Here is a 15,887-nt window from a genome sequence, read left to right as displayed (position 1 = left end):
GCACCTTTATTTTGCCTAACTTTTCTTTATTGCAGACAAATCTGCCATCATTGTGGGGCAAGAAACACTAGCAAACTGGAAAAAGTCCGCTCTTAGATTCATTTACGAGGACAATTCTACATCCTAGTCATACTTTGTTTAAGTGGATAGGCTTACACAGCACTTTAGAAAGGCGTGAATCCAGGCCTGACATGTTATTTTCCGCAGACAGTCGTTCACAGGGAAGAGCGTAGCCTGCGAGCAAGCTCTCCTATTTCGCCGCTCGCTCGCGCGTTCTCGCGAGATCCGTTCCCTCGCCCAAACAGGAGAGCTTGCTCGCAGGCTAGGAAGAGCGCCGGCGTGGTTTAATAGTTTTATTAATAATGTCTCAACGAGTAATTAGAACTCCATTTTTGTTTCCAGGTAGGCGGAGGATACGCTTGAAATCACGATCTTCGCCTTATTCCTGACCGGGGCCTTTAAGTGGGGCAGTTACTTTGTGGTCAGCGTTTTCAGTTTCGCGTCGCTTCTTGCAGCTAGGAAATACGGTTTGCAAACTGCCTTTTGACGCGGTTACATAAGACCCGTCTTAAACAGAAACGTTTGTCTCTACCATTTATACAAGCATGTGAGGAGTGTCTTAGTTGAGTCACGTCTTGTTTAAGACGCGAACACGTTTTCTGTGCCATTTATATTAATACAACAAGTTCATAAGACACGTCTTATCTTCTCCTCTATTTTCCCCCGATTTTTTTAATAACTTACGATTCAGTTTTGTCGTGAAAATAGCAAGACAGACACTTGTATTGATTGAGTCATTCCAGAAGACTCCAGAAGACTGTAAAACATGATTTTTAGTCCGTCTGTCTTTTTTTAAAAAGGGAGTACCGTGTGTGGGACACGGGGGGCGGAGGAGTTCATGCCATTCACTTTGGCAAGAATTCACTTGCTTTCAGTCGCATACAAGGTGAATGCCCCGGTCATTCCAGAGGCTTTCAAATGACTGGTGCATTATATCATAGGTAATTTATAATCTTAGAAGTTAGTAATTTATCTTTAATTTTAATTATTGCCATATCATTTTTTACCTTAATTCTACTTGTGGGAACGGCTGCAAATTAGCCGTATGGCTAAGCATATTTACCTCATGAAATGTGTCCTATGTCCTGGTAAATAACACATGTAAGTTCTAACTCAGTATTACTGGAATGGTCGAAAATCAATTGCCCAGGATTAACTGATTTCGGCACATTATTTAAAGTCAGAGAGTTTCATGTCTGCCTATACATCGGATTATTTAACTGTTTGCTTCATCGTTTTTAATTTATTTTCATTCTTCGTAAAGAACTTTCACCTGACCCGGAAGGTTACTAGAATCAATCCATTCCCGGCCATAATACTTTGATCCATAAAGTTTGAAGGGCACGCTTGGGAAGTAGACATTTTTGTATTCATCTCCTTTGTTTTGCCATTGATACCACAGTTTGTCCATAAATGAATGGTGAAGAAGCAGTTCTGGGGCATTTGCTGCTATTAGAGGATTCATCATTGTACCACCGATTGCGTTGTGAGGCAACAAGTGATAGTCTACACGGACAGTTTCTTCAAATTGTTCGAACTCTTCCAGGGGCAGCGATAAAGTTTTCTTAACGTGATCAATATCGTAGAGAAGGCTGTCTTTCGTAAAATTCCTTCTTAAACACCCTCCTCCAGACACGTCTAAGAGACGCCATTTATCTTTGCTGAAAGCTCCGTCCTCCACACAGTTGTCATCGGTATAATTTCCATCTCCTCCTAAACCATGATCAGCAGGGTTCCAAAGGTCTTCGTCACCAGTTCCTCTCCACCAATGATGAGTGTTTTTGCTCCAATCCCAGTAGGGTAAACTCACACGACAGTCGATTCTGCGCAGTACGTTTTCCATCTCAACCAGAAACCACCGGTGAAAGGGCAAAAAGGCTTCAGGAACTTTTGCTTGATCTCCGCCGGTGTTGTGGAGAGCTATCAATTTCACATAATCTTTCTTAACCACAGGATGGACCGATGCCAGCTTATAAGTGTTAACGTAACGTTTTCTGTCCTCGATGGTCATTTTGGTAAAATCCTTTCTCACGCGGTAACAGCTGGTTAGTTTACCTTTGTTACATTCACATCGCTCTTCACACGTGTTCAACATGAAACTTCCTTCCTTGCACTCCATTGGACTTGAATTTTTAGTGTCCTTTTCTGAATGGCCCGCCTCAAAAACGATCCAGGCATTGCTAAGACAAACAATGAACCAATAATGACGAAGCCTCATTAGGTTGACTGCAACATAAAATGGTTGAGAAATTTTAACGGTTATTGTCTAAGAGTAATGTTTCGTTTTAAAAGCTGCAGTTCTGTACAGAAGAATTTCCTCCGCGGCCTCTCTTTGGTAGTGGAAAGGGAAGAGGCAACCCGCCGACGATCCTTCTTTTTCACCGTCTTTAGGAGTTTTTCAAGATGTTTTCGAAAATTTGGTCAAAAAGAGAATATCTACTTTCCTAGAAAAGGGAGGCTTCCTGAAATTAAGGCTGGTTCTCTCTGAATTGTTTAATTCTCCATTACTGTTTAATTCTCCATGTATGTCAGTGGTCTGAGCGTATGTATCTTTGTGGCTATGTGGCTTTGTATGTTCGGATGCAAGAGAGAATGAGCTCTCTTGTCGGATGTCTGTTGCAAGGGCCAATAAGGTTGAAGGTACTATGAGTTGATGGGTATTTTGGCATCTAACATGACATTGCTTAAATTGCAATTACCACTGCGACGATCATATCTTCATTTAAGATCTGTATTTCTGCAGTTCACATAATCTTCATCGCTTCATTCCATTCACGGGTTAAGATGAACTCAACAAATTGGCCTCCTCCTAATGTATGGGTCTTCATAGAATTACAGAATGACTCTGACGCATATGAAAACAAAAAGGCTAACAAAAAAACTACACCAAACACAATAACAAATTAACTTCACGCAACGCAAAACACGAAAGAAAGAGTAAGAAAAAAAAATCGTAATCTCTCGTCTCACGGCTACAATTTGCAATTGGTTAAATTGCAACTACCACTGCGACAGTCATATCTACTATATCTTCATTTAAAAGATAGGGAAAGGTAGACAACGTAACTGAGTTAATTATCTAAAGTTTGGAAAGTTGGGCTTTCAAAGACCGGGCAGTCGTCTAAATAACAGAGATGATATAGATTTACTGAGAAAAGTCAAGAGAGAATTGCAGGGCCATGTTTATCACAGGCCAGGCACTGAGAGGAAAAGTTAGAAACCGGCAAGTTGAGTGCAAGGAGTCTGCAAGGAAAGCGACAATTTTAGCAAAGGGTATAGACAATATAGAATGGTACCTTGAGAAACGTGGGTCTCGGAAAATTTTACCCAATCTCGAAATCTCGGATTTGAAGTGTTTGTGATGGGTCTTGAACTCTTTTTCGGTTGACTTTTGGGTCTCGGAGTTTTGATTTTTTTTGGCCGAAGGGCCTCGGAGGATTTTTCAGTTTTTTCTTTCCACTTGGTCCTCTGGAGTCGAATTTTTCAGAGTTCACGGGTACAGCTAATCGAACTGGACCAGTTGATTGAGACAGAAAAACGAGACAGTGGCGCACAATTCATCCTCGGAGACCCAAGTGCAGATCTTTACTTTTCTTCGCGCCATTTAATGAACCAAAGTGCCTTCTATTGTTTGAGTTCCTCTCCAAGCATTTCAGGCCTGGCCCTTCATCAGTGAAGTTACAAGTACGTTAGAAACGTTGCAAGGTTTCCATTAGTCTGTCCTCCCCACAAGCAGACAAGGTTTCCATACGCCATGAAAGAAAAAAGTCAAACGCTCAAAAAAAAAACTTTATAGTGCGCGCGCGATTCTGCGCTCGGACTAGAAGAAATGGAAGTCGGAGTTTACCATTAGGGTTCCATTAAGGTAGCCATTTTACTCGCCAACGGTTGTTAGTTATCTGTATACCTTTAGATAAGTTAAATGGTAAACTAAAAACACTGGAAATATCTTATACATTGCAAATCAACATACCTTTAAAAAACAGCGGTGCTTCTCCTCGCGAAATGATGTGTTTTGATCCACTTGTCAGAGTTGGAAGTATATTAATTTGTTTTGGTTCTCTGCTGTAAAAAAGTAATAAATGTCATGAACAAAGCATATGATTTTCTGTAACCTGGCAACATGGAGTACATTAAGGTAACTTGGCTACAAAACAAAAAAGTAGTTCCTCGAGGCTGCTAAATGGGAAAGAAAACTGGTGAAAGTAACGCGATCTGAAGGAAAAGCTGGCCCTGGTGTGGTCGACGCAGCGCCCACTTTGCTTTATGACGACAATCCAGGGGCCCGTTACTCGAAAGTCTCGATAACTTTTCGGTCCCGAAAAGTTGTTTTATGTTTGCCGTGTTTGCATTCAATAAAATTTTCAGTTAACAAAACAAAATTGGCCGGTTTGTAAGCTAGGAACTGTGCTATTATACAATAGGTTTTGATTTAAAAATTTGCATTCGGACCCAAAAAGTTACCGAACCTTTCGAAAAACGGGCACCAGAAGCGAATTGATAGCTGTCTGCGTCTACTACTGACAATACACATGTATACGATGATTTGTACGTGTGAAGAAGATAATCGTAGTAGTTCTCGGCAGTACAGCCACACCCCAGACAGTTTTCGTTGTCCCTGGGGAAAGCCCTTAAATTTTCTCTAGATTCAAACAACGGGCACTTATTTCTTGCCCAACCAACAGATCCGAATATAAGTTAACCTCGCTAATGCCGACACTTCTTTAACTTTGCGCTGTAATCCTTTCCATCGACAGCATGTCGATGTCCTTAGTGCCACAGTAGTAAAATAAAAAATAGAGTCCTGTTACACCCCTCTTTTTGTCTACGAGTAAGCCTCCATTCTTCACTGATAAAAAAGACTTCCGTGTAAATAAATTTTTGCTGTCCTCACTCCGCTTGGCCACCAAATTTGTTTACTAGGAAGTCTTTTTTCGAAGAATGGAGGCGTACTCGTGGACAAAAAAAGGGTGGTTTAGACAGGACTCCTATTTTCTATACTACACTCTTCAGGAAAACTCATATTGAACCGGGGCGCTTGTCTGTCACAGAAACGAAAACTAATTAGGGATTTGCATTGTAACAATGTACATTTCATGGCCGCCGCACGCTTCTCGAATGATGTTCTGGAGATGTTGCGGATCGAGGCCTGTTTCAAAAAGGTTTTAGACGCTTTTTTCAAAGGGGTTTTCAACGATGTTTTCGAAGAGAGATCTGAAGATTTTTACGAAGAGGGTGCAGAATTTTTTTATGAAAAGTTTTTCGAAGACGTTTAAAAAAGGGTTTACGAAAAGGCTTACGAAAAGTTTTTCGAAGTGCGTTTTGAAGGTGTTTTTGGAAAAGGTTTCGAAGAGTTTTACTAAAAGCTTTTCAAAGATTTTTTCAAATGTTTTCTTTAAAATATCTATTCGGAGAAGCAAATACTGCCCAGAATTTTCTATTTGAGGACGGCTAAATTTTTGTAGATTACCACTCCATCATGTACAATTTTCGAAGCTTATCTTACAAATAAAATTTCCTACGATTTTCTGAAGTTTAATTTTTGCATTTTACTTCCCAGGTTAGGCTATTTTTCATAGAAAAAAGGAAACCTAAATTTTTCGGATTCAAAAATGTGATGGAGAGAGGAATTAGAAAATGTCTCACTCCGGTAATACGTTAAATTTCATCTAAAATTTTCGGGAAAATATTACTCAAGCCCGAAAAGACTCAAGTTCCCCTAGGATGACCGAACAGAAAGAGGTAAATTTTACAGCGCCGCTTAGAATGCTTTTCTAGAGTTATAAAAGTACTCTGGGTAGCCTAAAAGTGTTTTCAATGTATTTAGGAGGAAACCGTCGTTAGGTGCCCTAAAAGAAAAACATCGCCACAATTGCCAACCATCCACAATAGGACCATACGGCCATTTTTCCCACTCCAAAGCCCTTTCCGTCGGCACTCTGGCATGAATGACAGGCCCACGTCCAAAGATTTTCTTCCACCAACTTTTGCAATGTGGCGCAGTCGGAGCACCAATTGTTTTCGTGCTTCGCAAGCTCACAAAAACAAGAACGAGAACGTAATACACAAATCAAAGAATAAGAAAATTCCGCAATCTTTCGTAGCAATAATACCAAACCGAAGGTTTTATAGCCAAAAAAGTAGAAACCGCCAATTGGCAATAAAAAATGGGAAAGTCTCTCGCTGGTAATCGAACTTTAGATCTCACTTCAACGCGACGTAATGGATAATTGATAATTTTACGGAAATGAAATTGGTAAAAATTAAATTTTGTTGCTTGTGACTCGTTTCGCTCATTGCTCCTTGAAATGGTAACATGGACCGCAGTTTGGTCCTTTTTTGGTAAGAAAACTTTTTTTTCGTTTAAGAATAGGTTTTGACAGGTCAACGGTGTTTTTGTTCGATTGATAAAACATTTTTTAGAAGCCTTTTCTTTAAGAAAAAATTTTGTTAATTTTTTTACGTCTCATTTATTTGCAAACTAGGAGGACCGTCAATGTAAAATTTCATGTTTAACAATTATTCCTCGAGCCCGAATGGGCTTTTGACTGAGGGCCATGAGGGCGAGAGGAATAATTGTTTTAGTAAAATCCAACTAGTTGGTCAGAAATATCGAGAATAAAAAACTTTTAGTTAGTTAAAGCTAGAATTTAATCCTTTTTTGCCGCCTAAAAGCCCACGCTTTATCGAGTTGCTATGATAATAAAAGAGTCAATGGCCCCAAATTACTATCATCAAAACAATAACTATTATTATTGCTTTCATAATTCACGTTTTGTCTATTGTACTGACAAAATTTTTGTTATAATTTAGCAAGCATAGCATATTTTTTACCTTTTGTCTAAACTTAGCTCTGCTAGCAAAATCTGGCATTTTTTTGTTTTTAACATGTTGTTAGGTTTTCTTACTATTAACGCTTTTTTTGCGGAACATTTAAAAAAGATGAGTTGAGAAAAAAGAAACATGACATATAATAACATGAAGAAACAAATCCTGGATTCTACGACGGTCGTTACACAACGCGAAATATCTTTTCATCAACGCAAAACATGACTTAACACTTGACAAACGCTACTTGGAATTAACAACACATTTACTGAAAAAAACAACAACACACCTACTACGTTATACACTAAGTATCACACTAAACACTAAACAGACGCTACCTGAAATAACCAAATATATAACTGCTTTATTAGTTAAAGAAGTTGTGGCCAGTAGCTAAAGTTCCTTTAACGGCAAGAGATGTTATTATTTTCGTAACTACTGCGCTAGCGCGAGTAGTCATTTTTGCCATCGAGTTAGTTTTCCGAAAGTGAGTAAGAGTAAAAATAGAATATACTTCGCAGCCAATAAGCACACAAATATAACCATTTTTCGGAATCTTGCGTCGCGACTATGATTATGATTTGTCGATAGTCCTCGATGGTAAAGGAAATGCTAGGCTGCGTCGTGGTCTGCTTTGACAGCTTAGTGAGACAAGTTGCGCGTATTCAAGTTTGAAAAAATGTTGCCGTATAACTGAATGAAAACGCAATGAAATACGTCATATCTCAACAAGCGTACCTTCACTTCTCATCTTCAAAATAAGTCCAGAAACCACGATATTTGTATAACAGATTTCTCCGCCCCAAATCAGCTCCTGTGAAAACATTTACCTCGTCCCTGTAGGACGTTAACCAGGCCTTCTCCGTCAATTCATTTCGGTGATGTATCCGAGGCGCACGGGTGGGGACTCCTAGACAAAACAGAATCCGCATGCGTGCGTTGCTTTTTGGAATTCAAGATGTTGTAAACGGCAGGAAATTATGGTTTTTTGAAAAACCCTTGTGGGTATTTGTTAGATCGACAACCTCGCTTCTTATCTCGGTTATCTCGTTGGCAATAATGGAGCTTTCAGTTCACGCGTGTAACTTTAAAGTGCACTTATGTTTACTGTAGTCTAAAAACAGTACAAGAACAGACTCAGAGTACTAGTTCAATAAAATTGAGAAGTCACAGGCATTTTAACTTTCTAAATTTCGAACAAGTGGCCCTATTAACGAGGTGAAATTATCTGAGATTCTACTGTTTGGGATTTTAAAATGTGGCCATTGGCCGTATTAACGCGTGACAGCATTAACGTTTTTTTTATAAGGAAATGTATGGCCGTTTTGCCGGTCCAAAAAGAGTGGCCGTAAAAACGAGGTGACTGTATTACCGAGGTGGCTGTAAGGCGGGGTTCCACTGTAGTGGAAAGCGCTATTTACATCACATGCCGTCACGGGTGAGCCTGTCAGATTTCTAGATCAGTGGAACGGACGTGCGAAAGAAAAATAGAAAAATTCGTAGAAAAATCCTGTTTTAATCAAATCGCAAAATTTTATTGCAGAAGTTGTTGTAGTAATGTGTTCAGTTCAGATAAGAAAATGAAAAACAAATATTAGGTTATAGGCACTTTAACTGACCTGTAGAAATTCTTGGGGAGTCGGGAGTGATGATCATGAGGACATAGAAGCAAGTGAAGTCATAACACTGACTAATAAACAATTACAGCGGCTGTTACTTTTGCAACAAACATATGTTGCCTTTTATGAGTAATTAGCAGTGGGTTATGAACAAACGGGCACTTGAGTCAGTTAAAGAGCAAATTTCTTTCATAGTCAGCATCGTTATTTTGACTTATTCACAAAGAACTCTTTTACACACCTTAAACGAACAGCATTAGATTTGGGTAGTTTAACATTGCATAGTAAAGAGAAAAAGATTGATAAAGATAAGATCCAATCTAAATCACAGTTGACTCCCGCTAACTCGAACCTCGCGCTAACTCGAACCAAAGTCGATTTCCCCTGGATTTCCTTCTTACATTTACTGTAATTTTACTCTATTCCTTGCTTTTCAAAATTTTTATTCACTTTTAAATTTTTCTTACAACTGTTTTGCATATCACTAGTGTCGCTAATTTACCCTTATTCTGCTCAAATTCAGCTCGGAAATGCCTTATTATGCAGAATGCTCGCCTCAAAACTCACTTTTTCTGCTCTCAATTCGGCTGCAGGCAGCAGAATTTATCCAAGCCTATTCTGGTGTTACTCAATGTATAGCGTAATAAATGCGTGTTATTAATTCCAGGAAGTGTTTGTTAAGTGTTGAGTCATTTGGTTTTTTCTTTATGTTATTATGTTATGTTTTGTTAAGTTTTGCCCCCAAAAAACCTGGCAACGGGTTAAAAACAAAAAATGCCAAATTTTGCTTGGAATGCTAAATTTAGATAAACGCTTAAAAACATGCTCTGTTTGCTAAATTATGTCAAAATCCTGTTAGCACAATCGACAAAAGCGTGAATAATTAAAACAATAATAATAGTAATTGTTTTGATGATATCTGAATTATTGACGTGTTATCATAGCAACTGGATACAGCGACCTGTGACTGAGCAGAAAGGGGCGTAGTCTATTAACAAATTTGTCAATCACTCATCGTCAGCCACGAGAGGCGGAGCTCCCTTGCTCATACACATACACGGGTATATATATGTGCGGGAAAAGTGGCTACAAACCAGAGGTTTCACTTGCAGAAACTTGCTGTGTAACTGTATCTGGGAAGAGGTAGGTGAGCTTTAGTGAAGTTATTGATGAAGCACTTGAATTAATTTGTCATGTTTTTGACCACCGCTACTCATGGATAAAACTACTCAGTACAGAAAACAGCAAAATTGAAGTATTCCGTAAAAGGCTTTGAGCTAAAGTGTTGACAGCATTAACTCAAAGAAAGCCAACAAAGGAATCATGGGTTTCCTTTTTGTCGAATTTAGGCATAAACCAGTTGTGAGTCTTGAAGTTTTAAACACTTTTTCATATGAACTGTGAGCGAAATATCACCCTGCCTTCCTTTTAGCGAAATTACCTGCATTTTCATGTAGACTCTTCTAGTGACCTTGTTGCAGTCAAATTCCTTGACCTGCTAGACACATTCAACCCTGAACAACAAATAAAGAGGAGACTCATCACAGTGGTCACACCCTTGACCTCGTGATCACTACAATAGATCAGACGACCTTGATCTTATTTCACATGTATCCGTGACTGATCCAGCAATCTCCGATCACTATGCTGTGCTCTGTATGATGTCCATGACAAAACCATGTTATCCCCGAAGGGAAATTAATTGCAGGAAATTGAAGTCCATCGACACGGAGCGATTTGTTGAGGACACTAGCAATTCATCTCTCACAGATGCTAAGTACGTTGAGAACTTTACTGATCTAACATCCCTGTAATATGGGACCCTCTTGTCAATACTTGATCAGCATGCATCTCTTAACCCTTTAAACCCTAATGCCAAAATTTAAATTCTCATTTGTGGTCTCTATACTCTTCTTATAGAATTAGTAGGGAGAAGTTTCTAGAGTGTCAACTAAATTCATCTTGTGTGATCAATCCCTTAATTCTTGTGACCAAACTGTTTTGTGAAGCATAAACATTGCAAGGAGAAAATTGATGTTGATCACTTTTAGGGCTTAAAGGGTTAAAAAGCGTATTGTCACCCATGAAACAGCTGTGCATGGTACACACAGAAGATTAAGGCTGAAAAAAAGAAAAGGAGAAGACCTGAACACCAATGGCGCAAGATCAGATCCACTATAAGCAGACAATTTTACGTAAACTAATGCTATCTGGTCAATAACCTTACTTATGAGTCCAAGGTGATCTTCTACTCCTTGGTCATAGAAGAAAACAAGTCAAATCAAGCGATCCTGTTTACTCTTGACAAAATGTTAAACCCCTGGCACCTAAAAAATTACATTAGAAGGACAATGCTGTTGACCTCGCAAATAAATTTGCGGACTTCTTTGTGCACCACCTAGAAACTGTCAGAAACAGCCTTAGCTCCCCAGGCTTAAACCCTAACGATGAGAAAATTGTCTGCCCAGCTACAAATGAGCTAGCTATCAACTCTTCTAAGTAATACCCTATGCTAAATCTTTTATATTAGATCCAATACCAGGTTAATATCATGAAAGGCTGTATTCACACCCTTCTCCCTACCATTACTAGGATAGTGAATTTGTCATTTAATGAGGCTTGCGTTCCTGAAATCCTTAAACAGTTAGCTGTCGAACCAAGAATCATGAAACCTATGCTTGATAATGAGCTGCTATCGAGCTATAGACCTATCTCTAACTTAAGATTCATCTTCAAGGCTATTGAGAAGGTTGCTGCTGATCGACTGAATTGCAATCTTATAAATAACGACCCTCATGAGCTCCTACAGTCAGCGCACAAACCAGGCCATAGCACTGAAACTGCACTGCATCCGTCATATCTCGAGAATAGAAGTCAGGTTGTACGTGTTGACAGTGAGTCCTCGACCTGTTCGTATGTTCCTCATTACGGGGTTCCCAAGGATCCGTACTTGGTCCTCTCCTATATTAACTATATACACCGCACCACTGAATGATGTCCTCAAACGTCATCATATGTCGTATCATTTTAATGCCGATGAGAGCCAGACATATATATGTCCTTTCACTCATGTCCTGGTGAACCTGAATACCCCAAATCTAAGGTGAAAACGTGCATTCTTGATATCAATAGTTGGAGGATAGCCAATATACTTAAACTAATTTATAAATAATTAAAAAACTGAGCTCTTTCTACTGAACGCTCGTCATCGTCCTCTTCCGCAGTTAAGCTTAATTCATGATGCAGGCACTGAATTAATTGTAGCCGCTGACTCGGCAAAAAACAGCGGCGTTTGGTTCATGTCAATGGACAAGCATGGGAAATTTCCTTGTAAAACAGCTTTCAACCATCTACGTAATCTGACCACCATTAGAAGGTTCCTATCGCACAAGCACTGTGAAATCCTTATATATGCCTTTGGAACTTCTCGAATTGATTACTGTTACTCACTTTTATCTTGTCTTCCTCAGCATTTGTTGCAAAAATTCCAACGTGTTCAAAATGCTGCGGCCCGTCTCCTCACATACTCAAAGAAATGCGACAATATTTCCCCTATCTTGAAAGAACTACATCGGTTGACCGTCAAGTCAAGGATTGAGTTCAAGATTTTAATTTTGACTTTTAAAGCATATCACGAAATTGGACCTAAAAATTTAACAGACTCTTTATATAATTAATTAAATATACACCTAGCAGAACACTCCCCTCCACCAACAAGGGATTGCTAGTAGTCCCTAAGTATAATCTTGAGTCCTATGGAAAGCGCGCTTTTTCAGTCATTGCCCCCTCACTCTGGAACAATTTATACCAGACCAAATAAAAACTACAGCACGCTTGAGTTTTTTTTAAGAATAGAGTTAAGACCTTTTTATTCAGCCGTTCCTTTTAGATTGTTCTTTATGTTTTTATGATGTAGTTCTATTTATTTTCGTATTTTTTTTAGATTTTTCTCACAAGTAGTAACCTTGTTAAGCGTCATTGGTTAGTAGAAATGGCGCTATATAAAAAACTTATCATTATTATTATTACTATTAAATTGTTGACTGTAGCACAAATTTCCGATAACAATAGCTATCTTAATAAATGTAATCAGTTAGAGCCGAACTTCTCAGAGCCAACACCAAAAAACTTAGGGGGGAAATCTCTATTCCTCATAAGCTTTGCTTCTCGGAGATTTCCCCGCCACAGCCACTCCTCTCAAGTTGTATGCTCATTTTAAATTTAATATTAATTAACTATTTATTATCTTTTCTATTCTGACTTATTGCAATTTATTCTGTGTGGCAAAATCATAAAAATAAAATAAAAATAAAGTAAAACAAGCTTTATTTGCAGGAACATACAAGTACATACAGTATTGCAAATTAAAGCTATTTATAACTATCTAAGAATAATATAAGAACTCAAATTTAACCACTGGCCAATTAAACTACTTTGTTTATAATTCGTCGCGAAAGTCAAAGCAAACTTAAATATATTACATGAATTGTAAATTAATATAGTAATTAGATGTGTTCGATCATCAGTTCTTTGGTTAAAACGTTCACAGGCAACTGGGTAATATTTGGAATCGGAATCTTAACTTTATTGTGAAAATTATTCCTAATGAAAGAGTGTTTTGAACAATTAAAAAGAAAGTGAATTTCGTCTTCTATTTGATTGGATCCACAAAAAGGGCAATTCCTATTATCTCTGGTAATTTGATTGTATCTACCAAGTTGTATCATTAGTTTGTGGTTGCTTATGCGTAGTTTTACTAATTTCTTTCTCTCAGCTGTTCCTCCCGTTAAGTCTAGGTAATTAGAAGTGGTATGATCGCTTTTAAAAGATCTAAAAAATTCTAGTTTTTGAGAGTGGTGAAGGGTGTTTTGCCAATATGATATATAGAGCCAGTTTCTTTTCACTAACGTTATGTAACTACGTGTTCATGTTTTTCAGGCGAGGCTCAATTATGTCACGTTATATTTTCGTTTTTCTTGCGATGATTCTGATCGTCTCCGAGATTGTGCCAGTGAAAAGGTATGTGAGATACAGATTGACGGCATTTTTCCTTTAGGCGTGTCAAACTTTTCCAAAGCGAATTACTGAGTCCCTGTAACTTGTAGATTATCAGCGATCGACTGTTACTGGTTGAATTATTCGAAAAATTGCACAAAACAAAACGTTTAATGAATCGATCGGTTTTCACCACAAAAATTCATGTATCAATCAGTAATTTTACTCTGCCTGGCGTGAGCAGTTAGTTAAAAGATTGCGTTTTGCTAAAGTTTGACATGCTTTTTAGTAGATACGAAGAAATTTTTTCGTTCTACGTACTGCAGAAAATCTCTCGCTGATTTTACATATATAAGCTTAATAGAGGTTATCTAATTCTTTAATCATTGACTGATCGAAGTGTTTTGAATGCTCATCGTCGCATATATTCTTAGTGTTAGTGTTTACACTTTACTGCACATCCTTTGATCCGTCGCAAAAACCAGAATTGATGTTCCTTTTAATTTCTTCACACGTAAAGAACAATTTTCAGCACAGGTTTCGGACAGGATTGCACGCATAAGCCGAAGAAATTGACTGTAGTGCTTATTATTATCTCCTGATTGCAAACGGACTATAAGGTTCCTTAAAAAGGATTCAATCTTCTCACATCATATTTTTCAGTGCTGGTGACCTTGAGGATAAGAGTCAGACGAGCAAGCGTAATGCCGTGCATGTCTACAGCAAACAAAATTTGAGGAAGTTTAATTCCAAGCGTAATGCCAAGTATTCTTACCGCAAGCAAAATTTGAGGAAGTTTGATTCCAAGCGTAATTGCACGTATGTATACAGGAAGCAACATTTGAGGAAGTTTGATTCCATCTCCAAAGAAAACTAAAGAAATGGAGACTATGCAGCTAGCGTAATACGGGTGGCTGCCTTGGCCAAGACGCTGAGTGGCCAACAGCCTCAAGGGATTGTCTTTAAGCAAGATAGTAGTCATGAATAAAGGGTATTCTTGAACTCTTTGTAGTTGTGAATGAAAAGCTGCATAAAAGTAAGGCAAAATAAAATGTAACGAGTAATCCTGGGTAAATTCAAGTCTACGCTTTTTTTGGGGGAGGGGAGGGTTGTTGTTGTTGGGCCGCCTGTAGCACAGCCAAACATGTTGCGGTGGCAAGTCACTGCGTCCAAAAAAGACAAAATGGCGGACGCATAACCCAGAGGGCGTTGTGTTTCCCCTCCTCCTGACTTTTGAGGGGAGGGGGCAGGTCGTTTCAGATATGAACAAAAAAAATGGGTACCATCAGTCTCACCACATATGAACAAAAATATATGAAAAAGCAAGTTACTCTTTTAAAACAAGAGAAGGGAGGAATTATTTTTAACTGGAACATTTCCACAGTGCACCCCCGTCATCCAACCCCTCTGTTCCCCAAAATAAACATGACAGTATAACGTGACTAAGATTAAGATTGGGTCGTTTGTTATCTGTATGCCCATAGAAAGCACAGATCGACTTGTAAAGTTGTAGAAAATGATTTATTATTGGATCTTATTGGGCTGCCCGTGAGAGCAACGCCCAATCAAGAATTACCTTCCATTTATGTCGAAAAAATACAACCTGGCGGACGGAACTCCCAGGACCCTTTACGTGTCCCTTCATGGCACCCTTCAGTGGGGCCAATTTTGAGTCGAGGGGACGGGTCATTTCATGTCGTCTTGCGAACAGAGTTGGAAGTCGATTTGAAACGAACAGAAAATTATTGCCTGAAATTATTGGCCCTATATCTACGACGAATGATTATCTAAATACGTCTTCGGATGAGGTCGTTAGCCTGCGCGGGAGCTGCAGAAACAATGCATGCCTGTCTACGGTCCCCACTGAGAAAGTTTTTTGTTACAATTGTATCCCTGAGTGCGAAGTCTTTTCTTTTGATACAAGAAAGAAGAAAGGAATATGCCATTTGTAGGTCGCCCCGTCAAATAGAAATATATCCACTTGGATAGTTACAAGGTCTCTAAATGCATATCATGCATATAAAACTGAAACTTAATTTGCTTTGCAAGTTTTAAGAAACAGAAAACTACTATTAAAACCAGACACTAGAAGGTGTATACTGGGCTGCCATAAAACCTAGACTAGATAGAAATAATTTATTGTTTTATTGTATGAAAACGAGAAATTTACCACAACAGACAGCTGACAGCGTAAAAAGTAACCCTGCTAAACCCATTCCCGTCTCCGACACCACCCAACCCACGGGTCTCATTAAACTGCTTGAACTGTACAAAACCAGTGCAAGGTAAGCATATGAGTAGCAGGCGCTTGGAAGTAGTGGGCAAAAGAGAGAACGGGCGCGCGCGAGATGGACACGCGAGGGGTGAGGGAGCTCCTTCTCCCCT

At 38.8% G+C, this 15,887-nt stretch overlaps 1 protein-coding gene and 1 long non-coding RNA gene across 2 annotated transcripts; one reads left to right on the top strand and one right to left on the bottom strand.

The window, feature by feature from the left end:
• Positions 1-1,005: 1,005 nt before the first annotated feature.
• Positions 1,006-3,514, bottom strand: LOC140942252 (tyrosinase-like). The gene is made up of 2 exons (XM_073391212.1): positions 3,357-3,514; positions 1,006-2,286 (listed from the first exon to the last, which is right to left on the bottom strand). Exon 2 carries the CDS (start codon positions 2,276-2,278, stop codon positions 1,310-1,312), a length of 969 nt encoding a protein of 322 aa, XP_073247313.1. The 5' UTR covers positions 2,279-2,286; positions 3,357-3,514; the 3' UTR covers positions 1,006-1,309.
• Positions 3,515-9,605: 6,091 nt separating this feature from the next.
• LOC140941483 (uncharacterized) lies at positions 9,606-14,566 on the top strand. The gene is made up of 3 exons (XR_012166468.1): positions 9,606-9,650; positions 13,446-13,526; positions 14,166-14,566. It is a non-coding gene; the product is annotated as an uncharacterized lncRNA (long non-coding RNA).
• The last annotated feature ends 1,321 nt before the right edge of the window (positions 14,567-15,887 follow it).

Source organism: Porites lutea, chromosome 6 (genome assembly GCF_958299795.1).
Source record: "Porites lutea chromosome 6, jaPorLute2.1, whole genome shotgun sequence".
NCBI classification, from domain to species: domain Eukaryota; kingdom Metazoa; phylum Cnidaria; class Anthozoa; order Scleractinia; family Poritidae; genus Porites; species Porites lutea.
Note: the sequence above shows the minus strand (reverse complement) of the source record. Positions and strands in the feature narration are given on the sequence as shown.

Coding starts and splice junctions, on each gene's coding strand:
- LOC140942252 (XM_073391212.1), bottom strand. CDS start 2,278: ATGAGGCTTCGTCATTATTGGTTCATTGTTTGTCTTAGCAATGCCTGG.